This window comes from Plasmodium sp. gorilla clade G2, assembly GCF_900097015.1.
Source record: "Plasmodium sp. gorilla clade G2 genome assembly, chromosome: 11".
Taxonomy (NCBI): domain Eukaryota; phylum Apicomplexa; class Aconoidasida; order Haemosporida; family Plasmodiidae; genus Plasmodium; species Plasmodium adleri (nom. inval.).
Genome location: NC_041703.1, coordinates 1522010 through 1548056, shown reverse-complemented (window position 1 = coordinate 1548056; position 26047 = coordinate 1522010). Strand labels below are relative to the sequence as shown.

General features: G+C 18.7%; 8 protein-coding genes across 8 annotated transcripts; 4 read left to right on the top strand and 4 right to left on the bottom strand.

Annotated features, from left to right (window-relative positions):
* Nucleotides 1-56: 56 nt before the first annotated feature.
* Nucleotides 57-2128, top strand: PADL01_1140000 (phd finger protein, putative; the record flags this gene model as incomplete). The annotated part of the gene is made up of 7 exons (XM_028682876.1): nucleotides 57-347; nucleotides 589-658; nucleotides 747-798; nucleotides 887-1026; nucleotides 1158-1421; nucleotides 1572-1643; nucleotides 1833-2128. 7 exons carry the CDS (start codon nucleotides 57-59, stop codon nucleotides 2126-2128), a joined length of 1185 nt encoding a protein of 394 aa, XP_028539111.1.
* Nucleotides 2129-3009: 881 nt separating this feature from the next.
* PADL01_1139900 (conserved Plasmodium protein, unknown function) lies at nucleotides 3010-4572 on the bottom strand (the record flags this gene model as incomplete). The annotated part of the gene is made up of 5 exons (XM_028682875.1): nucleotides 3010-3047; nucleotides 3209-3266; nucleotides 3365-3446; nucleotides 3631-3676; nucleotides 3855-4572. 5 exons carry the CDS (start codon nucleotides 4570-4572, stop codon nucleotides 3010-3012), a joined length of 942 nt encoding a protein of 313 aa, XP_028539110.1.
* Nucleotides 4573-5494: 922 nt separating this feature from the next.
* PADL01_1139800 (dolichol-phosphate mannosyltransferase) lies at nucleotides 5495-6274 on the top strand (the record flags this gene model as incomplete). Its single annotated transcript, XM_028682874.1, has 1 exon — nucleotides 5495-6274. The coding sequence occupies one exon, from the start codon at nucleotides 5495-5497 to the stop codon at nucleotides 6272-6274; it is 780 nt and encodes a 259-aa protein (XP_028539109.1).
* A 138-nt stretch (nucleotides 6275-6412) lies between these two features.
* On the bottom strand, nucleotides 6413-8691 carry PADL01_1139700 (conserved Plasmodium protein, unknown function; the record flags this gene model as incomplete). Its single annotated transcript, XM_028682873.1, has 14 exons — nucleotides 6413-6463; nucleotides 6612-6685; nucleotides 6798-6808; nucleotides 6907-6931; nucleotides 7071-7098; nucleotides 7203-7279; nucleotides 7417-7517; nucleotides 7643-7700; nucleotides 7790-7807; nucleotides 7894-7989; nucleotides 8067-8196; nucleotides 8298-8335; nucleotides 8432-8482; nucleotides 8553-8691. 14 exons carry the CDS (start codon nucleotides 8689-8691, stop codon nucleotides 6413-6415), a joined length of 897 nt encoding a protein of 298 aa, XP_028539108.1.
* Nucleotides 8692-9133: 442 nt separating this feature from the next.
* Nucleotides 9134-10736, bottom strand: PADL01_1139600 (phosphatidylinositol N-acetylglucosaminyltransferase subunit H, putative; the record flags this gene model as incomplete). Its single annotated transcript, XM_028682872.1, has 5 exons — nucleotides 9134-9655; nucleotides 9792-9866; nucleotides 9947-10059; nucleotides 10195-10294; nucleotides 10485-10736. 5 exons carry the CDS (start codon nucleotides 10734-10736, stop codon nucleotides 9134-9136), a joined length of 1062 nt encoding a protein of 353 aa, XP_028539107.1.
* A 1177-nt stretch (nucleotides 10737-11913) lies between these two features.
* PADL01_1139500 (conserved Plasmodium protein, unknown function) lies at nucleotides 11914-15201 on the top strand (the record flags this gene model as incomplete). The annotated part of the gene is made up of 2 exons (XM_028682871.1): nucleotides 11914-14577; nucleotides 14803-15201. 2 exons carry the CDS (start codon nucleotides 11914-11916, stop codon nucleotides 15199-15201), a joined length of 3063 nt encoding a protein of 1020 aa, XP_028539106.1.
* A 1066-nt stretch (nucleotides 15202-16267) lies between these two features.
* PADL01_1139400 (conserved Plasmodium protein, unknown function) lies at nucleotides 16268-16751 on the top strand (the record flags this gene model as incomplete). Its single annotated transcript, XM_028682870.1, has 2 exons — nucleotides 16268-16428; nucleotides 16577-16751. 2 exons carry the CDS (start codon nucleotides 16268-16270, stop codon nucleotides 16749-16751), a joined length of 336 nt encoding a protein of 111 aa, XP_028539105.1.
* Nucleotides 16752-17230: 479 nt separating this feature from the next.
* PADL01_1139300 (conserved Plasmodium protein, unknown function) lies at nucleotides 17231-24556 on the bottom strand (the record flags this gene model as incomplete). Its single annotated transcript, XM_028682868.1, has 1 exon — nucleotides 17231-24556. One exon carries the CDS (start codon nucleotides 24554-24556, stop codon nucleotides 17231-17233), a length of 7326 nt encoding a protein of 2441 aa, XP_028539104.1.
* Between the last annotated feature and the right edge of the window lie 1491 nt (nucleotides 24557-26047).

Sequence of the window (26047 nt, the reverse complement as noted above, 5' to 3'; positions counted from 1 at the left end):
ATGTGTATGAGAACTATAATAAATAGTTTGTTCTTATTTTAATTTAAAAATAAGAAATGGAAAAAAAAAGTGTTAGTATGCAAAATAAAGTAAAAAAAAAATGTATAGATAAGAGCAAGAGTAAGGATACTAATACAATAAAAAGTAATGGGGGTAGTAATAACAAAAATGGAACATATAATAACAATGATAAGAAAATAAATAATAAAAATTTAAAACCTTCAGATGCTAATGTAGATATAAAAAATTATAGTGATAATAATGAAAATGATTCATTTTGTTATGAATGTTATCATGGAGGGAATTTAGTTTGTTGTGATAATTGTATTAGATCTTATCATTTATATGTATAAAAATAAAAAAAAAATAAATAAAAAATAAAATATATATATATATATTTTAATTTCTTAATGTTATGTATGTATGCATAATTTTGTGTCTACATGTGTGTTTTTATATAGTTATGTTTTTATATTTCTATATTTGCATAAAACAAGTTTTATTATATATATATGTATATGTGTATATGTGTATATGTGTATATGTGTATATGTGTATTTTTTTTTTTTTTTTTTTTTATATATATAGTGCCTCAGTTCGTCAGATAAGCCACAACCCAATTTTAATTATTGGTATTGCCCATTATGTAAAAGAAGAGGTAAGTTAAACAACAAAAAGAAAAAACCATAGAATGAATGTATCTTTAATATATATACCTTCTTTTATTATATATTTTTTTTTTCCAGGTGTAACGGTGGACGCTTCATTGAAAAGAAGAAAAAAAATTAAAACAATAAGGTAATAAAGAATAAATAAATAAATAAAATTTAATATATATATATGTCAATATATATATACATAAATTTTAATTTCCTGTATTTTATAGTACTGTTGATAAAAAGAAAGAAAAGGTCAAACAAAAAAGTGAAGGCAGCAAATACACCAACCAAATTAATGTAGGAGAAAATTATCAAGTTTCAAACGTGTCTACTTTTTTTTTAAATAGCCATTCGGAAAAATATGATGGTATGAATTTTTTGAAAATATAAAAATATAAATAAATAAATATATATATATATATATATATATTTTATACTTATGTTTATTTTTGTGTTTCATTTTAATTTTTTTTTTATTTTTTATTTTTCTCCTTATAGAAACTAGCAAATCAGAATTGGTCTATTCCCCTTATTTATTAGAAAGAATGAAAGAAAGTTATTTAAGTGAAGGACAATACGAATTAGTTATTAAAAATGATTACGAGCTTGCAATATTTATAAAGGAGCTAGCCAAAAATTGGAAATGTCAATTAGGTTGGCATCCATTTACTCCTGAATATGCATTTAAAATATTACATCACGTTGATTATAACCCTAAGAAAGCTATAGAATTATTAAAAAGTTCGGAATTTAATTTTCTAGGTAAAGATAAAAATTTTACGCAAATTTTGTATTAACTATATGTACATGTAATAATATTTAGGCATATTGACAAAAATAAAAAAATAAATAAGTAAATAAATAAATAAATATATATATATATATATTTTTCTTTCATTTTTATATATTAAGAAATATGCGATCCACCCATACGCAAATATGAGAACAAATGGAGACCCAGAGATAAAAGAGGACAAATATCAGGTAAAAAAAAAAAATAAAAAAATAAACAAAATGATATTAGTATATAGTAGTATATATTAATGTAAATCTTTAAATATAACTTATAATCACATTTTATATATGTTATAGTAATATATTTATTTTATGTAATATTGTTTTATATTGTTGTCTTTTTTTTTTTTTTTTTTTTTCTTTTTAATTTTTTTGCAGATTCTCCATATCCTTCTTCTGAATTGCTCCAAAGCTATTTAAAACGATCTGTTGAATGTTCCTTAGATGAAAAGAAATATCACTATCCTGTTAATACAAACAATAAATTTTATTGTGAAATAAATAAAAATAATATTATAGAAACTAATTATCCTAATGAGAGAACTAGAAACTCTTCAAGAAAAGAAGTTGAAGAAGAGGAAGATGAAGAAGATGATTTTGAAGATGACGATTTAGAAGAAGAGGAAGAAGATGATAAAGATGATGAAGAATATTATGAAGAATATGATAAGTGAAAAAATATATAATCAATATATGTATCTATATATATATTCATATATTTATTTATTTGCTTTAAAAGAATAAAATAAAAATTAACATCATATGAAACATAATAACATTACAAATTTTTATTCCATAGTAGTAATATGTCATATATTTTATTTTTTATTTTTATTATTTATTTATTTTATTTTTTTGTATATTTGTATTTTGGTCTTGCAATATATTTTTACAGTTGAATATACACATACAAATTATTTGTTTAAATGTGCAACATAGTTATATATGCCTATATAAAAAGTTTATGCGTTTAAAGATAAATAAATATATATATATAGATATATATTGTTTTTTTTTTTGTATATTTGAATATTATTAAAAATTTTTTCTTATTTATGATTTATTTTTTTTCAGTGAATTTTTTTTTTTATGTGCTCTATATATTATATATATATATATATATATGTGTGTGTTTGTTTTTATTTTAATTCAAACTATAGATGTTATTATTATTTTATTATTATATTATTATTATTTTATTATTATATTATTATTATTTTATGATTATTTTATTATTATATTATTATTATTTTATGATTATTTTATGATTATTTTATTATTTTTTTTTTTTAATTTTTTAATAAAATTTTTTGAAAAAATACGGAAGATTAATCATAGTTCCACAAAAATATATAATTAAACAATACATGTGGTATATAAAAGAATAAAAAATTTTTGTTTACAAAAAAAGGAAAAATAAAATTATATATTTTGAAGTTATTTATTTTTATATATGTATTATAAATAAATATTTCTTTTCCAATGTCTACATTTTTTAATTTTATAAAAGTGTATAAATATATGAATATGCAATTATTTATTTTGTTTTTTTTCTTTACGACGCTAAATCAATAACTGAGTTGTAGTGTTTTCCTAATAAATTAAAAAAAAAAATAAATAAATATATACATATATATATATATATATATATATATATATATATAGTGAGAATAAAAAAATAAGAAATGATAGCCACATACACACAAATATTTATCATCATATCTTTATTTTGACATGCTGATAATTATACTTACCTAGTGCATATAATTTATGATGAAAGCATAAAAATAATTCCTCTTCGCAATCTTCTTCCTAAGATAAATATTACACACAATCAAAAATGTTTACAAATAAAATGACATGTATGTATATATATATATATATATATATTTATTTATTTATGTACTTACATATGATATGTTCATATTTACATCATAAACCGTAATTTTTTTCTTGAGAATACTTGATAAGGCCTTTATTTCAATTTCGCTTCTATAAAATTAAAACAACAGATACATTCAAATGGATAAATACATATATATATATATATATATTTATTTATTTATTTATATATCTTAATATACATATAATATATTATAATATTCATAATAATACAAAGAATATTATATGATCAAAAAAAATATTTCAGAAATATATTATTATTTTATTTTCTCACCCATATACACCATTAATTATATCCTCACAATATTTAAAATAAAAATCTGACAAAAAAAAAAAAATATATATATATATATATATATATACATATATACATATATACATAAAATTTTTATATATTCATGTGACAATATTACACGAGAGAATATTTTTTATACAATATATATTCTTCCCTTTCATCTTAACGTTTCATATATATATATATATGTACATATATTTTACCTTTGTCTTCATCATCATTTGAGTCATATATAAAATTGATGAATAATTCTTTATTCTGTAATAAATATATGGAAGTAATAAATCTTAAAATATCACTACTCAAATCATTTGGATTTATATTATTAAATATATTAAAATTAAAAAAATTTGTATTTATATAATCTTTTAAATTAATATTATTTAAAGAAAATTGTTCTTTATTAATAAGTTTTAAAAAGTCTGTTATTGTATATTCATAAGTATGTATTCTATATTTAAGCTGATGTATTATTGATTCATATAAGCAATTTCCATCTGGTGCTATAGAATAAATAGTTTTATTTAATTTTTTTAGATTCAAAGATAATTCTTCATATTCTTTCTCTCCTTCTTTATTTCTTGATTTTTCAATTTGCTCTTCTTCATATTCTCTATGTTCCATTTTTTTTCTATTCCTTAATGCTTTCTTTGATATTACATTCATTTGATATAAGTTATTTGTATAAAAAGCCTCATCCTTATTATTATCATCATTATTGTAATTCTCTTCTACACCTTTTTTATCATCTTCTTTATTATATAACTCATTCAGTTTGTTTAATTTTTCTTCTAAATTCAATAATGACTCACTCTTTTTATTTTTGTTACTACTTTTTTTCATCTCTTTTTTTATTTCCTCAGTTAATTTTTTTAGTCTCCTTTTGTATTCGTGGTAACTTATGCGCCCTTCCTCTTCCATGCTTATTGGAAATGTCAAAAGAGAAAATTAAAAAAAAAAAAAAAAAAAAAAAAAAAAAAATATACATAAATAAATATATATATATATATATATATATATATATATGTTTGTTTTATTTTGATAAACTAAAAAAGGGGAAGAGTTGAGCCAGTATTCATAAATGTTAAGTTCAAATACATATTTATTGTATAACTAACATAATCAATACGATATTATTTTTTTCATCTCATAAAAATTATATATATATATAAATAATTAGATAACTATAAAAGATGTTAATACACATATATATTATTATTTATTTATTTTTTTTTTGCTTTGTTGGTTTTATATCTACCATTTTTTAAAAATTCTACCTAGTTCTTTGAAGAACGGTATATTTTTAAAGGATATAGGTATATAAATATAAATATATATATATATATATATATATATATATAACGAGTAATAAAAATATAATCAAAAAGAATAAATGTAATGTATATATTAAATAATATATAAATATAATAATATATATATATATGTATATATTATTTCCTAGATAGGTATTTTTATATATTCCTTATATTTTATATACTTCCCAAAAGGGGAACAAAAATAAAAAAAAAAAAAAAAAAAAAAAAAAAAAATTTAATAATAATATAAAAATGATATTATATATATCATTATATATTTTCTTTTTTATTTCTATTTTTATTTATATATAAATTTTTTTTTTTTTTTTTTTTTTATATTCTTTACTTTCAACCCAATGAACAGGTGTTATTATATTTAGTGGCACCTTAAAAATTCTTTTTTTAGATGAACAAAATAAGGAGATAATACACTGTTGGGTCAATATATAAGTATATATATATATATATATATATATATATATATACATATATATTTGTTTATTTATTTTTAATTTTTTTTTTGAAATATGGTTATTCGATTTTTCCTGTTTGTTATTACACTGTTAGGCTTATGTATAAATATGGTGTGTTGCAATTACAAATATTCAGTTATATTACCTACTTACAATGAAAAAGAAAACTTACCATATTTAATTTATATGATAATTGATGAATTAAATAAACATGAAATTAAATTTGAAATAATTGTAATAGATGATAATAGTCAAGACGGTACTGCAGATGTATACAAAAAATTACAAGAAATTTTTAAGGATGAAGAATTATTACTAATACAAAGAAAAGGAAAATTAGGGTTAGGGTCTGCATATATGGAAGGTTTAAAAAAAGTAACAGGTGATTTTGTTATAATAATGGATGCTGATTTATCACATCATCCTAAATATATTTATAACTTTATTAAAAAACAAAAAGAAAATAATTGTGATATAGTTACAGGTACAAGATATAATAAGCAAGGTGGAATATCAGGATGGTCATTTAATAGAATTATAATAAGTAGAGTAGCAAATTTTTTAGCTCAGTTCTTATTATTTATTAATCTATCAGATTTAACCGGGTCTTTTAGATTATATAAAACGAATGTATTGAAGGAACTTATGCAATCTATTAATAATACAGGTTATGTTTTTCAAATGGAAGTTATTGTAAGAGCATATAAAATGGAAAAATCTATAGAAGAAGTTGGTTATGTTTTTGTTGATAGATTATTTGGAAAATCAAAACTTGAAGCTACAGATATTTTACAATACTTATCAGGTCTATTGAAGTTATTCTGGTCAATATAAACAAAAAAAAAAATAATAAAAAAAATATAATAAACATATGGATGTGTTATGTATATATTAATAAGTTATATAATATATATATATTACATTCATGTGTGATGGGGCATTTAATATTTCTTTAAATATTCACATTTTTTTTTATCTTTTTTTTTGAAATCCTTTATATCTCAATATAATAACGGGGCGTTCCTTTATTCAAATAATTACAAATGTATATATTTATTAACATATAAACAGAGAAATATATATATATATATATATATATATATATATTTATTTATTTATTATTTTTTTTTGTGTGTTTATATATATATATATATATTTATATATATATTACCTTAAGATAATTATCCACAAAATAACTGTCCTTTGTGTGATTAATATATTTAAATCTATTTTTCATTAAAAAAACTAAAATATGAAGAAAAAAAAAAAAAAAAAAAAAAATAGAATATTCATGTGAATTATTAAAAAATAGGATGAGCATTATTTATTTTAATTTGCTTTTTTCTATAAGAAATACTTTTCTCCTCCCTACAAAAAAAGAAACAAATAAAAAGAAATTAATTAATTAAAAAAAAAGAGAAATGTCTCCTATAAGAATATTATATTTCTTTTTAATATCATTTTACCTGTTTGAATATTTTATATCTTTATCTAGATTTGAATGAGAAAAAAAGAAAAAAAAGATGTTCACATTTAATCATATTAAACACATAAGATCTTCCTCTCTTCATTTATTCATACAATACTTTTTTTTTTTTTTTTTTTTCATAAAGTAGAAAAAAATATATACCTTGTACATTCTGAATATTTAGCTGTATCTATAAAAATATATTTCATTTTATTTTATTTTTTTGAAAATAATGTGTTTATATATATGTATTCATAAAAAAAAATATATATATAAAATAATATATGTTCAAACCTGATTTTTAGAATATTCGTTTTTATTTTTAAGAACATTTGATTTAACTATTTCGCTGGCGTACCCCCCTCTTCCTTCTATAATTGTTAAGTGTAAAAAAAAAAAAATTATTATGTATATAAATGAATTTTAAATATATATATATATTTATTTATTTATTTATTTATATATGTTTATTATTATGTGTCCATTTAATTTTATATTATTATATTACTAGCTTTAATATCGGGGTATGAAAATACAAAATTTGATGGTCCCTGTCCCAGACCATAATTTTTGAGGGTCAATAACTTATTTTTATTTTTTACAATATCGCTGAAATGTTATATAATCCAACATATTAACCACATAAATAAATAAATAAATATATATATATATATATATATATATATATATACATATATATATTTTTTTTTATTATATATCCTTTTTTTTCACACGTGTAATTTTTTTCAGGGTCCAAATATATATCTCCATAATTAAGTATTTCTTCATTATCTTTTATAACATTAAGAAAGTAAAAAAGAAATGATTTTTTAAAAATTATAAGATGATAATATTATGATATATTTATTTTATTAAATTACCTTCTACATTGTTTCCTCCTAAAATATTAAATAATATCATATATATATATATATATATATATATATGTATAAGTATTTATTCATTTATATTTATTTTTCAGTACTCAATTCATTCTTATAGTTTTTTTTCCTCTCTTCTAGCAACATCGTTTTGGTTACAACATTTTGAGATATTCTATACTTTATCGTATTGTCATCAACTATATATATATATATGTATGTATGTTGATATAGTTATATATATTAATCTTTCTTTTTCTCTTATATTTCTTGTTACCGTATTTATTATTTAACACGTCTTTTATGTCTCTTGTCTGTTCAGGAATTTTTACAACCGTATCAATAAGAAATGGAAACCTTTTTTCATAACTGTTGAAATTAGTAGACATATCATCTTTCAATTTATTCTTTAAAAAAAAAAATGAACAAGGGAAATATATATTTGTTTTATATATTTTATTCGTTTTTATTTTAAAATATTATTATATATATATTTTATTCCAAATACTTTTCTTTCAGTTAGAACATCTCCCTGTGTTCTTGTATCTTAAGAGGAATATCACAAGTAAATGAATAAATATAAATAAATTATTTAAAAATAAAATAACTTAGATATATGAAATATGATTGAATTCTCTTTACTCATATGAGGAAGGTGCGTTAGTATATCCTTCATATTGTACCTCTTTTTTACTATAAATGGTTCGAAAAAAAAGGAATAAATATGACAATAATAATAACAATAATAATATAGTATTCTTACTTATAAACTTAACGTCGTCATTTTTATTCATTTCTATTTTTTCATCATCCTTTTTATCATTTAGGAATTTAAATTTCAGGAGATCTTTTTTCTCCTCATAATTGTTATAGTATGGTATTTTTCTCACATACTCTCCCATTTTATTCTTACATAAATAAATATATATATATATATATATATAGGAATAAAATTAATGTTATTATCTATATATTTAAAGTATATCTATTTAATATATATATATGTAGTATAACATTTATCATATATATATTTTTTTAACAATTTATTGTTATCTTTATAAAATTTTTATAAAAGACAAATAAAAATAAAAATATTATACTCTATTATAATATAATATAATGTAATATAATAAAGATCATGTGTGAACATATATATTTTTCATAATTATATACTATTTATTTAATAGATAAAAAATAAAAAAATAAAAAAATGCATATAGTACAACAATAATATGGAATTAACATGTTTGTGACAAAAAATGTAAAATTATATATACGAAAAAGAAAAAAAATAAAATAAAATAAATAAGAGAATATTCTTATGTTCATTTTTTTTTTTTATTATTAATTGTTCATAATTTCTATTGCTAATTGCTTATTTATATATACATCATATGAATTATTTTTTCTCAACTTTTTAGATCTTTTATCAATTTTAATATTTTCATATGAACTGAAATTTAATAATTTGAAAATATTTTCTTCACTTGAAGAATAATTATTTGTAGAACATGTATTGTCTTCTAAATTTATATTATCATGATTTTTGTTTTTTGTATAATTATATTTTTTTTGTAGTACTTTTTTTACTTCTTCATCTTCTTCAAAATGATCTATTTGATCACTTATATTGTCACTCATATTATCACTCGTATGATTACTCATAGGTTCACTTATATTGTAACTTACAGAGTCGCTCATTTCATCTTCTGCTTCTCCATCAGATTTTCCAATTTCATATATACCCTTGTCATTTTTTACGTGTGTTATTTTTATAGTCTTTAATATATTATTATCATTATAAAAGAATATCTTTTTTATATCTCTATAGATACTTACCATATTTTTCATACCCAACACAACATCCTAAAAAATAATATAAATAATATATATATATATATATATATTTGGCATATTTCCCATCCATTTTAAAATTATTCATTTATATATCATTTGTAAATTGTTCTACATTTTTAAAGTCATAAGACTTCATATTATTTACCTTGAAGAGAATTACAGAATCGTTATTTTTTAGCTTAATACATAAATATGGACATATTTCAAACATGTAAATGGCCTACGAAATAAAATAATATATATATATATATTAATATATGTGACAGTTTTTTTTTTTTAATGTCCTTAAATTTTTATTACTTCATTAAGGAAAATATTCTGTATCTCATTTTTACATATAAATTTTGTATAGTTTTCAAATGAATCTTTTTTATCAATTTGTATACCAATATTTTTCAATAAAAGTAATTTTTCTGAACAAAGAAAAAAAATAAAATAAAATGAACATTATATGTGTAAATATATAAAATAGGATGTATATATATATATATATATATATATAATAGTACATGTATTTTCCTAATTGTATTTCTTAAACATGTATATACCAGTAAAAATATTGTTGAAATATACTATGATACAAGATATATATATTATAAAAAGAAATATATGAAATTCGTTGACACTTAAATATCCTCTGATATAACCCTACATAAAATAAAGAATAAACAACACCATTAATATATACATATATATATATATATATAATATATAATGTACATATATTTATATTTATAAGTTCTCTCTTAATATTATCATCATGGGGACATTTAACTATTGTTAGTTATTTAAAGGTTAATATGATAATAAAGAAGTGTATTATAAAATATTTGCCTACCAGATAAAAGTAATACAAAACAAATACAGACAAGATTATTATTACAAATAAAAAGAACATTCGATTTTTCTTTTTTTCATATATATATTCAATACCATACACATGTTCATATCTTCTTATTTCATTCTTAATATGATACTTGACACTGTTTGTTTCTTCATTTTTTATATCATCTTTTATATCATCTTTTACATCATTTTTTATATGATCTTTTATATCATTTTTTATATCATCTTTTACATCATTTTTCATTTTTTTTTTTTTTTTTTTTCTTCTTTTTATGGTTTTAAAGTAAAATTATCTCTGAGTATTATATTCATCTTATTAATACACCTGTCACTATTTTTATTTTCTATTATATTTTACCATTATCATTAACAAAAGAAAAAAAAAAAAAAAAACAATAAATAAAAATAAATAAGTACAACTTTTTTCTTAAATTATAAATAGGTCATTTAAGTTGCTTTTGACTTATTTTTTTTTGTTCTTTTATTTTTGTATTCTTACAAATTAAAGTTATATATATATATATATTTTTTTTTTTTTTTTTAGTGCACATTTAAGGGTGTATTATAAAAAATATTCATAATATATTTAAAATAATATACATATAACTAGATAAAAAAAATATATATAATTATATATACATTGTGTATATTAAATAAACACATAATGATATTATTATCACAAAATTTACGAAATAAAATTATTAAAAATTTCGAAGCCCTTTTCCTTTCTTAATTTAAAATATAAAAAAAAAAAAAAAAAAAAAATTTAATGGAAATACAAATAAAAATATATTATCCGTGTAATATATACTTCACTTTTAATGTAAGATATATTCTAAAATATATATGTATGATCATATATTAAAAAAAGAAATAGTAATAAAATAAAAATAAATGTGTTTTTAAAAAAAAATCATATAATATATATATATATATTTTTATTTTTATTTCATTAATTTAAATTAAAAGAAAATTGTTTTTTATTATATCCATTTCAGTCTACTCAATGGAAAACATAAAAAATATACATGTAAAATAAATAAAGATATACACACATATATGTTTGTATATGTTTTAAATATCCGTATATTTTTTATAATATTCATTATATATTTTTGTAACGTAAATGATTATTCCTTTGGATATTATATATATATATATATATATATATATATATATATATATATATGTATGTATGTATGTATGTTTATTTTTATGATGCCTTGTTGTATTTATGAATATATAAAGGTGTAATTTATTTTTATTTATTTTTTTTTTTTTTTGTGAACATATGTTTGGGATATGTTTTTCAATTTGTTAAATCGAAAAAATATATTCAAATTTTGACTTGTCATATATTATATTCATATATATATATTTTTTTTTTCTTTTTTTTTTCTTTTTTTTGTTTTTTTTTCGAAATGGTAAAAAAGGACAATGAAAAAAATATTACCCAAGAAAGTAAAGAAAAGGACAAAGCGAAAAATACAAATGAGAAAGGAGACCCTTTAATAAAATTAAAAGAAGAAAGAGAAAAATTAATCCAATGGTCAAAAAAATTAAAAAATAATAATTGTTCATTTGTAAGTTCTGATAAAATTGATACTGAGAAAAGTGAAAAGGTTTATTCTAGTAATGATGATTATTATGATGAAAAAGATAAAATGACTGATAATAAGAGGGATAATAAAAATAATATGAACAATTATCACAATAATTATCACAATAATAATAGTAAAAATAGAAAGAAAGGAATTCATTTAAACAACTTCTCATATAATAACCTATCAGATCAGAAACAAAACGATATCGATCATATAGTATATGAATCAAGGCAAAAAAATAAAAATTCTAATTATGATAATAATATAGTTCATGAAGAAAGTGCTAATGATGATTATAATATAAATAAAATAAGAAGAAATAAAAAAAAAGATAAAAATTATAATTCGAAAAATAATTCGTTTGAAAATAATTCTTCTGAAAGTAATAATCAGTATTATATATTTACAAATCGTGCGAATGAAAAAGATACTTTAAATAATGTGTTTAAAAATACAAATAATCAAAAACATGAGTCCAATTTAAGTTATCTACATAGTGATGATGAAATATTTATGGATCACTCTTTTGATGAGAACAAAGCAAAAGCAAAAAATAAAATAAAAATAAATAATAGTAACAATAATAATAATAATAATAATGAGGAGGACGACGATGATAATATGATGATGAAACCAAATATTTATCATTCAAGTAATGATAATTTTATTAATATGAATGAAATGGATAATTCATCAAATATTTTAAAAGAAAAGAATCATAATTTTATAGATAATAATAATAATTATAATAAAATATTAAACGATATATATTTAAAAAATAACTCTGATATTATTATAAGAGAACCATTCTTTAAAACATCTAAATATGGAACACTAAAAGAAAAAAAGGAAAATTTTGATGAACAATTAAAGGGAATGTCAAATGAAAAGAATATGAAAAATATCTCTTTAGATAATAAAAAAAAAATAAAACTAACTAAAAAAAAAAAGAAACAATCAATCAATTTTAATAGTAATAATAAACATGATATTTCTAATACATATGATCAAAATAATATATCTAATAACCCATATAATATTATATATGGCTCATCCATACCACATTTAGATATTTCTTCTAATGTTAATAAATTATCCAATGAAAGTGTAAAAACATATTTACCCACAGGTTCTTTTGTTAATTCTAAAGATAATTCTACATGTACAACCATATTATCTAATAATGATATGAACACAAATGATAATAATTTAATAAATAGTGGAACTAAACTAAAAAACATACAAACTAAAAAAATGATTAACTTATTAGAAAACAAAGTAAGAACATTAGAAAGTAAAAAACATAATTTAAATGATAAAATGAAAGACCTACATGATAATGCTTATATGTTAATCGAATCAAAGGAAAAAGACAATTTAACCATACAACATTATGAAACCTTAATAAAAAATCTAGAGAGCAAATATAATAAATTATTTAATATGTATCAAGAATTAGATGAACATCGTATATCATATGTTGATGCTTATAGAGAAAAACAAACCAAAATAGAAAACCTATGTGCAATTCTACAAATAAAAAGTGAAGAAAATCTTAAACTAACACAAGAAATGAATATTATTAATAAAAAAAATGAACAGTTACAAGGTCAAATTTATGAATATATCAAAGATGTTGAAGATAAAGAAACCGATTTAAATAAAAAAAAAGAAGAATGTGTTATTTTAAAAAATAATCTAGAAACACTTAAAATAGAAAAAGATTATTTTAAAAAACAATTAGAAGAAAAAACAAAACAATATGATGATCTAGAAAATAATATGAAAATTATAAAAGAACAAAATGAACATATCAAAAATAAATTTCAATCTATGGGGAAAAGTAATGATCATACAAATAATTTCTTTATACCTAAAATTGATAATCTAATATATATATTAAATAAAATGTTACAAGTATTTAAATTAAATGAACAAAATATACTAGATTATGCAACCTTCTTTAAACAAAATGCAACTATTATAGAAGAAAAATTATTAAATAATGATAATATTTGTAATGATATTATACAACTTATTGATAAAAATTTAGTCAACCCTATTATTAATGTAGTAAATCAAAGAGACCAACAATATATACAACATCAAAAAGAATTAAAAATGAAATTTGATGATGATCTTTTAAAAATATATGAAAAAAATATAAACAACGTAGAATTGGCAAATAAACATATAGAAGATTTAAAAAAATTATTAAAATCTATAACTATTAAAAATGATCGAATAAAACAAAAAGCTTTATTACTTTCATATGCTCAGGGAAGATTAAATCAAAAACCATTATTAAAAGAAATTAAAAATATGAATACTGGAACTTTATTATTTAAATGTAAATATAATAGATATTCTCATAAACCTGTACAAATATATATGAAAATTGTAGACAATAAATATATTACCTGGACAAAAAATCTGACAGGCAAAAAGGGATTTAAAAAAAGGAAGCTCATAGACATTCAGGTATAACAAAAATAGACATATATATTAATGCTCCCATAAAAATTAATGTTACTTTATAAGAATTCAAATTATACTATAAATAAAAATATATATATATATATATATATATATAATATGTGTGTGTTTATTTATTTGCTCATTATTTGTTCAATATTTTTATTTATTTATTTATTTATTTATTTATTATTATTTTTTTTTATCATATTATCTCCTTTTACCTTTTAGGATGTCATAAATGTGGACTATGGTCTTAATAGCAGACCCGTTTACTGGCTCATCGAAAAGCAAAATCAAAAAAAATTGCAAAAGAAAAAACTAAATTCAAATCAATTTTATGAAAACAATCCTTATAAGTTAATTCCATATAATTGCTTTACAATATACACAAAGGAAAGAACTTATGATTTTTTCTCAGATGATGATGAAGTTGTAGCTTCTTGGGTAATTGGACTTGGCTTGTTATCTTATCCATATAATAAAAGTCCTAGTATACAATCAAGATCAGAATTTATAATTAAGAGAGTTCAATTAAAATTGAAATTATATTGTATTAAAAATAATATCAACTATGTTAAACTGTGGAAAAATGCTATTAAAAAAACACAACAACAAATGGAAGTATAACATAACGGTGGAATAAATAAATCATATTATCTAAACATTTGTAAAAGAAATATAAAAATATATATATGTGTATATATTTTCTACTTTATATTACAACACATACATATTTTTTATTTTAAATTTATATTATATATATATATATATATATATATATATATATATTTTATTTTTTATTTCTTTTTTTTGCTTTTTGATTAAAGTTCATTTTCTTCTTTTTTTTTTTTTTTTTTTCATATATGCCGTATGATCAATATAATCCGTAAAGATGTAGTTTTAAGAAATAAGATACTCCCACATTTTAACAAAAATATAAAAAAATAAGAAAAAAAAAAAAAAAAAAAAAAAGTGCATATATATATATATATATATATATATATATATATATATATATATATGTATGTATGTATTTTCCTTTGGGTTATTTTTAAAAAAATATCTTTTCACCTTTCCTGCTCAAAATATATATATATATATATATATTTTTTTTTATGAACTCATAAGAAACATTTTTCAATTCTTATGTTAACACATATGTAAATAATTTCATCATTATTAAAAAAAAGAATTATAATTTTTAACATATACACAAAAAGCAAATATGTATTTATAAATAAATTTATTTAATTCCGTGTATTTTCTATTCAGTATTCTTTTTTTTTTTTTTTTTTTTTTTAATATTTTTCAAAAAAATATTTCTATTTTAATGACACTATATAAAGGAATAAAAAAAAATAAAAAGAAATAATAAAATATATGTTCAATGCTACATATATATATATATATATATATATATATAAAGTTGATATATTTTACATATAAAAATTTTATATAATAAATTTATATATTTATTTTAACGTTTTAGTAATTTATCTATTTTATTATCCACAATTAGTATGATATCAATATGAATATAAATATTTTTTAAAATAGAAAATTAAATACACATTTTTTTATTTATATAAATGTATTTCATTGCACTATAATTCTTTTTTTATTACCTGTATTTTTTTCACAAATATATATATATATATATATATATATATATATTTATATATTTTACATAAAAATGGGATTTCATATACAACGATATATTGCTATGATGGGCAGAGGCATAAATCCCAGAACATGGAAAAAATTATGGGTTGATTGTAAAAATAAACAAATAATACATGTATACAATGATATAGCTGAATTTACGAATAATCAAATAGCTCAAGTTGTACGAGTGTAAGTTGAAAAGAGCGGGAAAAAAAAATATATATATATTATACATACATATATATATATATATATATATATGTATGTTCATATATATGTTCATATATATGTTCATATATATATCATCAATTATACATACACATATTCCCCCTTATAGGTACCAATACAGATATTGGTGGTGGGCTAACCCTTTTGGTATGGGATTAATTTTTTACCTTGTATATAAAGCCTGGTATATGATTTATATGAATCATAAACAAAGGAAAGTTGCACAAATAGTTGCTTCTGCTTATGGACAAGGAGGGCAATGGCTTAATCCAGTACCCAAATAAAATTTATAGAAACATAAGAAATAGAAGTCTAATAATGTTTATATTTATATGAATATAAATGACTTTTCGGACAAAAGTAAAAAAAATTTATTTATCATGCATTATTTGATATATATATATTTTTTTTTTTTATTTAAATTATTATTTGTTTTAATTTTAATTCAAAATTTTTATTCATCATTTAATTTCAATGTGTATATTTGTATATATATATATATATATATATATATATATGTATATATTTTTTTTTTTTTTTTTTTTTTTTTTGTATATTTTTCTTTTCTTTTTTTATCTATAACAACATGGAACAATCCATAAATACATAATATATATTTTATTTAAAGTTATATACTAAAATAGTTGGTTCAATAAAAATGTCATATAAATATTTAGTTAAAAAAAAAAAAAAAAAAAAATATTATACTTTCATGTATGTATATATATATATATATACCTTGTTATGTTAACTTATTTGCATTTTATATCAGAGGTCCATTATTAGAAGACTTGTCATCACCTCTTATGTAAATTTTTCCAGATTCATCATAAAATAATTTATTATTATAAATAATATTATTATTAGGTATATAATTAGTATTCATATTATAATTAATTGGATGTTGTTGTATATTAGGGTTCACTGGAAGTATGCATATATTATTCAGTTTATCATTTTGAAGATTGGCATATTGTGATTTATTTACTGTAGAAATATTCATGGGCATATTTCTATATTTATTTAGATAATCAATAGTATTTATTTTGTTATTCTTATATTCATCATTATTCATTTGATTATATAATATATTATTATTATTATTATAAATATTATTATTGTTGTTGTTGTTGTTGTTATGTGTGTGACCTATATTTGCAGTAGTAAGAGCTTTATTATATAAAATTCTTTTTATATTTCCATTATTTACCATATTAGGATTATAAAATAAATTATTATAATTTCCTTGTTCTCCCAACATTATTTGATTACCTTGAGGATTATATATATTCATTTTATTTTTTTCATTAAACTTATTTGTATATATCATATGTTTATCATTTATTGTATTAGAAATATTTGGCATTGTAATACTATGCATCATATAGTTATTTGTTTTTATACCATTCATTGTATATATATTATTACAATGTTGTATACCGTTTTCCACTGTATCTTTTTTATTATTTTCATTTGTATTCTCATCATCACTTATTATATTTAAAACGGGCTTCTTTAATACATTTTGTTCTTTAATATTATCTAAACTGCAAACGTTATGTATACTTGTATTATCAACAATATATTCTCTTTTTATATTATCAACAGATATATCATAATTGTTGTTATATATAGTATTATTTTGATTTGTACTTATAATACTACCATTATTATCAATATTCTTCTTTTTTTTTATATATGTTGAAGTATTATTTTCATCAACGTTAAACTGATTAGGTATATCTATACTTTTATTTAAATTTTTATTTAATAATACTTCATGAGAATTAATCATATTTGTAGTATTCTTCCCATTTATAATTTTTATATCACTTAATTTCTTGCTATATAAATTAATATTTTCCTCATAAAAATGTGGTCCTTTATTCTTATCATCACTATAATTATCTATATATTTATCTATCATAAAATTTTCTTTTTTTTTATCATATATTTTTTGAGAGGTGTACGAATTCTCAAATTGTATAGGTATCTCATCATTTTTATTAATATAAAGATTTTCTTTTGAACTATAATCACTGTTGTTAATGCTGTTATGAGAATTATTCCTATCAATATTATTATTTTCATTTTGATTTATTTCATTCTTATCTTTCAATAGAACATTTAATTGATTGTTCAAATATTCATTTGCTTCATTTATTCCTACAACACCTTTTAAATATTTTCCTTCTATGTTATAGTTAACATTTGAATGATTTATATTATAATTCTTAGATTTCAAAGATTCACACTTAATATTATTATTATGATATATATTGTTAGAATGTTCATTGTTAATATCCTTATCATATGACTCATCTAATACCTTATTATTATTCTGTAGAATTATTTCATCTTTATAATATATACTATCCTTCTTATCTGTATAATTTTTATAATTACTTTTCTGATCATTTTTGTTTTGTTCTTCAATAATTTTAGAAATACAATTTTGCTTGAATTTTTTTGTATTTCCATCAGTTTTATATATATCACTGGATAATAATTTATTATATTTATTTTTGTTTATATTTTTTTCTTTATCACAATTTATATCGTTTTTATTTAAAGAAGTTATATTTTTGTCCTTCATAAATGAAATATCTTTATCATTATTTGAATTACTTTGTAAATATTTATCTCTACTTAACTGATAATTATATATATTATTATTACTTTTAATATTATGTGAAGTATATATATGTTTAGTTTTATCATTTTGAATATCCAACGAATAGTTCTCTTTTATTAAATTCTTATTTTTTAATTGTTTTCCATAAATATTTTCTTTTTTTTTTTGTTCTTCAAATATATTTTCATCTTCATTACTATAAATTGTATTAACACACATATTATTTATGTCATTGTTTTTTTTTTCATCTTCATTTATATTATATTGTGTACTAGCTTTATCTCCATAATTATACTGTTCTGTTGTATCAAAATTATTTTTAAAATTTATATCTTCTGATGAAATAAAATTATTATTCATTTCATTATTGTTATCTTTTCTTTGTATTTCTTGTCCTACATATTTATCTATATCATTCTCATTATTGTTATAAAATATCTCTACGTTGTCATGACCTTCATTTTTCTCACCAGCGCAACTATACTTCTGTATCATTTTATTTTCTTTTAAACTATAACAATTTTTATATACTTTATCTTTTTCACTTATATCTCTATCTATATCTAAATCGCTTATATTTTTTATATATTTTTCATCATAATGATTTACAATTTTATTAATTGTATCTCCATCTATTTGTTGTGTAGAAGTATTTTTCATTTTATCAGAACATAATATAGATTGACTTGAAAAATAACTTTTTTTTTCTTCATTACTTTTATTTGAAGAATAGATATTTTTATTAATTTCATGTGTTTGTAAACTTTTATAACAACCATCCTTTTTTTTTATTACACTTTCTGATGCATTTTCATATCTTTCTTGTGATGAATTCTTATTTTTACTATTATCAATATATCTTTCCTTTTTATAACTTGATTTGCTTCTACTATTATTTTTGCTTATATCATTTTTTTCCTTCTTCTTTTTATCGTTCTTAAAAAATTTACTCTCTTCATGTGTTGATAAAAATGATTCATGATTAACACTTTTTTTATTTCTCTGATATTTGTTTTTTTTTTCTTCATAATTTATATTATCTATCAATATATTATGTTTCACTTCTCTTGATTTACTGTCACTATATTTGTCCCTTTCATATTTCTTATCATTATAAATTTTATTATTACTAATATTATTTCGATCATTTCTTATATTGTTCTTAATTTTATTTGTGTATTCATTATCACTTGATTTGGAATTTAAAATATTAGATTTTTTTTTTATCTTCGAATAAGAATATATTTTTGAAGAATTATAAGGTTTATTATCTAAATGATCTTTTGTTCCTTCCATTTTTTTATTTAATTTAATGTATTTATTTCTATTACTTATATATGGGTCTTTTACTTCATCCTCCTCTTTTGTATATTGGGATACTGATTTATTATTATTACTATAGAGAGATATAATATCATCAACATCATCATCTGTATATATATATTTATCATCATTCACATGATCATCTGTATACATATATTTATCATCATCCACATCATCATATGTATACATATATTTATCATCATCAATATAATTATTCCTTTTTGTTTTTATTTTATCAAATCTCTTTTCTTTTATACATTTTGATGAATTATAACTATCAATATAGTCGTTTGTAGACTGGTTAAGATCCTCAACACATGTAATATCTTTACCCTTTCTTTTTGTTTCTTCACTTGTATTATTAGAATATAATTCACTATTAGTATCATCCTCACTATAATATGATTTGTTATATATTATATTACCAGACCTTTTATTATTTAATATATATTTTTTTTTTTTTATACCATTTGATATTTTAACTAATGGATAATTTTCTTTTTTATAATTTGGGTTTGTATATTGTTTTAAATTATTTTTAAAATGTGATACATTTTGATGTGCTGAAATATTATTATATTGTGACATATTTTTTTGCAATTCCATATTTTTATGTTTGGAATGATAATGATTAAAGTTATTATCTTCATGTAGCGTATATGAATTATTAGTACTAATAGTTGTATTTCCATCTGTATATTCATTTCTTTTTATTATTGTGCTGTTATTCCTTTTATTATTATCATTGACACTATTTGAGTATTCGATTAGTTGCCTTTTTCCTTTAATATATGAATTTTCATCAAATGAAGATGTTAATGTATTATTACTTTTATATAATATATCTTCATTTAAAGTGTGTTCATATAATTTGTCATTTATTTCTAACTGCTTTTTATTAACATTAGGTTCATTATACCTTTGTATATCAAAATTGTTTTTTTTTATATTATTTTTTTCAGTTTCTTTTGTTTTTTTTTCTCTTTTCTTAAATTTTTTATTTTCATATGTATATATGGATGACTCTCTAGAGTGTGTTGTATTGCTCCTGTTTAATTTAGAAAAGGATTTGTCTAAAGAGTTTTTATTTTTTATATATTCTTTATCATTTAAGACATTGTTATTTATATTAACGTATGATTTGCTTTTTTGTTTATCATATATATGAGAATAAGTATTGTTATCTAACATTATATTATTCACTTTATATTTTTCATCTTTATTATTTTTATCATATTTGAGATTTTCTAGTTTTATACTATCATCTGTATATTTTCTATCAAACCTTTTTGAATCATTTAATTCTTCTACTTGTGAATTAAACTTTTTATAATCAACTGATGAATAATTTCCATGATATATATTATTGTCATCATGCAAATCATGGCTATCACTATGTAGAATTCTCTTAGGTAAATTATGTACTTCATTAATGTTTTTCAAAATTTCTGAAGCATGAGAACTATTTGTTGTATATTTATTTTTTCTATTTTCATTTTGTATAACCTTAAAATTATCATGCAAATAATTTTGTGAATATTCATATAAATTTTTTTTATCTTTTTTATCTTTTTTATCTTTTTTATTTTTATGTATATCTAAATTATTTCTACTACTATATTGTGTACTATTACTTTTATTTTTATTCTTCCTAATAATATTATTTCTTTGATCCTTCTTAATATTTTCTTCAGTAATTATATCCATATACTTTTTTTCCTTATTTTTATTATCATAAATATTAAATTCGTTTATATATCTACTGTCCTTTGAAGAATCAAATTGTTTATCACTCCACAAGTTAATTTCTGTTTTTTCCTTTTGCATTACCTTATCTCTTATACATTTTTTATTAATTTCATTTTTGCCATCAGAAATAATTGTAATTGTTTTTAAAATTGGATACTTTACTTTTCTATTTAATGAGGTATCCAAATGATTATCATTCAAAGTATAAGAATCATTAAATAATTCATTCTTTTCATATGTATTATATTGTTTTTGTAGAATCTTATTATTCTTATAATTTGAAGGATAATTCATATCCTTTATTTGTTCATAAGATTTATTATCCTTGTGATATAAATGTTTTTCCTCATTCTTTATTTTTTCATACTTTATATTATTACATGATGATATAATATTATTATTTGTCCTGTTTTTATTCATATGTCCTTGATAATATTTAAATTTTTTTTTCTTTTCCATTTGAGTTTTTTTTTTTGGTGATAAGGAATATTTAATCATTTTTGTGTCATCATTTGAATTATTAATATTGCTGCTACTTCTACTACTAATAATAATAATACTGGTGCTACTATTATTATTGTTATTTTTTTTATTTACTTTATTATGTGACCGTTTAAAATTTCGATCTTCCTCATTTTCTCTTTTATAATTTTTTATATGATCCTCATCTCTACAACATATTGTATTATTTGACAATTTTTTTTTATTTATTATTTTTTTTGGTAAATTATTTTCAATCTGAAATATTTGTTCAGACATTTCTCTAGCTCTACATATATTTGAGTAACTACTATTATTAAACTCTTCATTAAATATATTATTGCTTTTATTACTCGAACAAAGAGGATTATTTAATTGGAGGGCATTTTTTGAAGAATTTTGTTTTTCATTTTTATATTTAAAATAAATAGGATATTCTTCTAAATCATCACAACTTTTATTAAGGTTTGAATATTTTTTTGTATATGAAGAATTAGTGCAAATGGATTTATGTTTATCATTTGAATTATATAATTGTTTATTATTATATAAATTTTTTTTTGTTCTATTATTATTATTATTATGTAACACATTATTTGTTCTACTTGTATCTACCTTAAAAGAATGATGTTCCTTATCACTATAATCAACATTATTATCCTTCTGATATTCCTTTTTATGATTCATATGATTTGTATTTTTTTTTAATGGAATAGATATATGTGTTCTTATTTTATTTGAATTATTATCATTATCTTTTATATTGTTTATACTATCATTCTTTTTAATATTTTTCTTATTATTATAATGAATAAAAATTGTATTTTTATTTTTTTCTTCTTTTCTCAATTTTTTCTTATGATCATTAGAAGAATTATAATTTGATATTTTACTATTCTCACAATTAGAATAAGGATAGCTATTACGAACCATATTATTATTATTATTATTATGACATGTATTATGTGTATATCCATTTAATATATAATTCTCTCTTTGAAAATTTAAATGTTGTGGGTACATATTATTATACTTTGAATGGCTAGAACATATAGTATTTCTTCTTTTAATTTCTGGATATTTATATATATCAAAAGTAGGAGTTTCATAAAAATTATTAAACATATTTTGATGACACGAATCAAAAATATTATCATTATAATTATGGTTATGAATCATATTATTCTTTATATTATTGTTCATAAGGTTAATAGGAACGTTTTCATTTGCTATATGTGAATTTCTTGAATCTATATGGAGAGAAGGATTTTTCATTGTATGAGCCCTATTATATACATAATATGGATTTACATTAGATATTTTTATGATTGCCTTATTTTTATTTTTTTCTTTTTCTAATATATTTAGACTTTTATATCTAACAAAAGGTTTAAGATTTATACCATTAAAATCACTTCTACGACATGTCTCGTGTGGTGTCCTACGTCTATAATATACATTATTAGTAGGTTCAACATTTAAATATTCATTCAATAAATATAATGAATTTAAATTATATGGTGTATCCCCATTTTTCTTCTTTTTCTTCTCATTATTTATATTATTTATTCTGTGTGTATATAATATATCTTCTGCTTTTTTTAACATATTTTTTATAAAAGAATTTTTCTGTTTTTTTTCACTTACATTTTGATTCATTTTATATCTAAAATTTTTCTTACAAAATGGTTCTCCTACAGACTTTTTTTTCTTTATCCTTACATTTATCTTATTAATTTCATTTTCATCTTTTTCTATAAATTCATCTCTCTTGAATTTTTTCTCAGTTGTATCATCAAATTGTTGATGTTTTATATAGTCATAATTATTTTTAATGTCATTACTTGATGATGAATATAACGAACGATGTCTTAAATGAATTTTATTTTTTATGTCCTTCATAATTAACAATTAAAATAATTTATATTGTTATTTTTAAAATCTAGAGATATATTAATTTTTTTTTTTATAGAATAAAATTAGGGTTATATATAAAAAAAAAAAAGAACAAATATACAATTATGACAATATATAAATATATATATATATATATATATATATGAAATCAATTAAACCAACTGATTCTTTTTCTCAAGAAAAAGACACAACAAAAAAAAATATATATATATATATATATATATATATTTCATTAAACAATTAATTTAAAAAAAAAATACAAACAATTTGTAAACATATATTAAACAAAAGGACAAAAAAAAAAAAAAAAAATTATATACAATAAATATGTTGTTATAGACAAATATCTATGTAACAACAATTAATTAAAAAATATATATATGATTAACATAAAAAAAAAAGAATGAATTCTTTTTTTTTTTTTTAATATATCAATTTACGTATTTCACTTATTTAAATATATGCACATGGAATTATATCTACAATGTATATATAAAAAAAAAAAAAAAAAAAATTGGATATATAGTCAACTTCAAAATAATAGTAGTTAAGTAAATTTATATAAATTATATTATATAACCAATATTATTATTTAAAATTTTTATTTGCTCTTTATTTTTTTTTAGTTGTTTTCTTAAATTCCAGTTATCATCGCAATATAATAATATATATTAGACAGGATTTTTCTTTAATATCCTGCAAACATTATTATATGAAAAAAATTTTTAATTTTTGAACTATGCTTGCTTATAAATAATATAACGTGAAATATAATAAAATGAGAATAAACCTTTTTAATTGTTAATATAATATCATTATATATAATGAACTTGCTGTCCATATATAAAAATAAAATATATACATATTTATATTATTTATTTTAAACAAATGAAGGAATGCAAACATTAATTTGTATCATTACATATATATATATATATATATATATATATATATTAATAATTGTTATTCTTTTTATGCTTATTTTAACCATTTTTTTATTTACACTTTTTACCATTTATTTTATTATATTTACTTTCTATATTAATTGGAAATGTGTTCCACAAATTTTTCTTTTTTTTTTTCATGTAGACAAATATTATATAAATAGGATTAAGTATATATTTACATTTAAATTATGTTATGTTATGTTATGTTATGTCATATTTTATTATTTATCAATAAAACCTTTTCAAAGGATGAGACAAGAATATATAAATCAACAGTTTTAATGAAACCATAGAAATTTATATAATATATATTTATATATATCATATAATAATCCTTCGCAACAATTTAAAAGAAGGAATTATCCTTTTTCTTTATTTTATACAATACATATTAATATTTAATTAAGTTATAATTATATAAACTGTAATATAAATGCAACAAAAAAAAAAAAAAAAAAAAAAAAAAAAAAAAAAAAAAAAAATATATTGATCTTTATTTACACTGAAACTTAAGACATATTAATAGGAC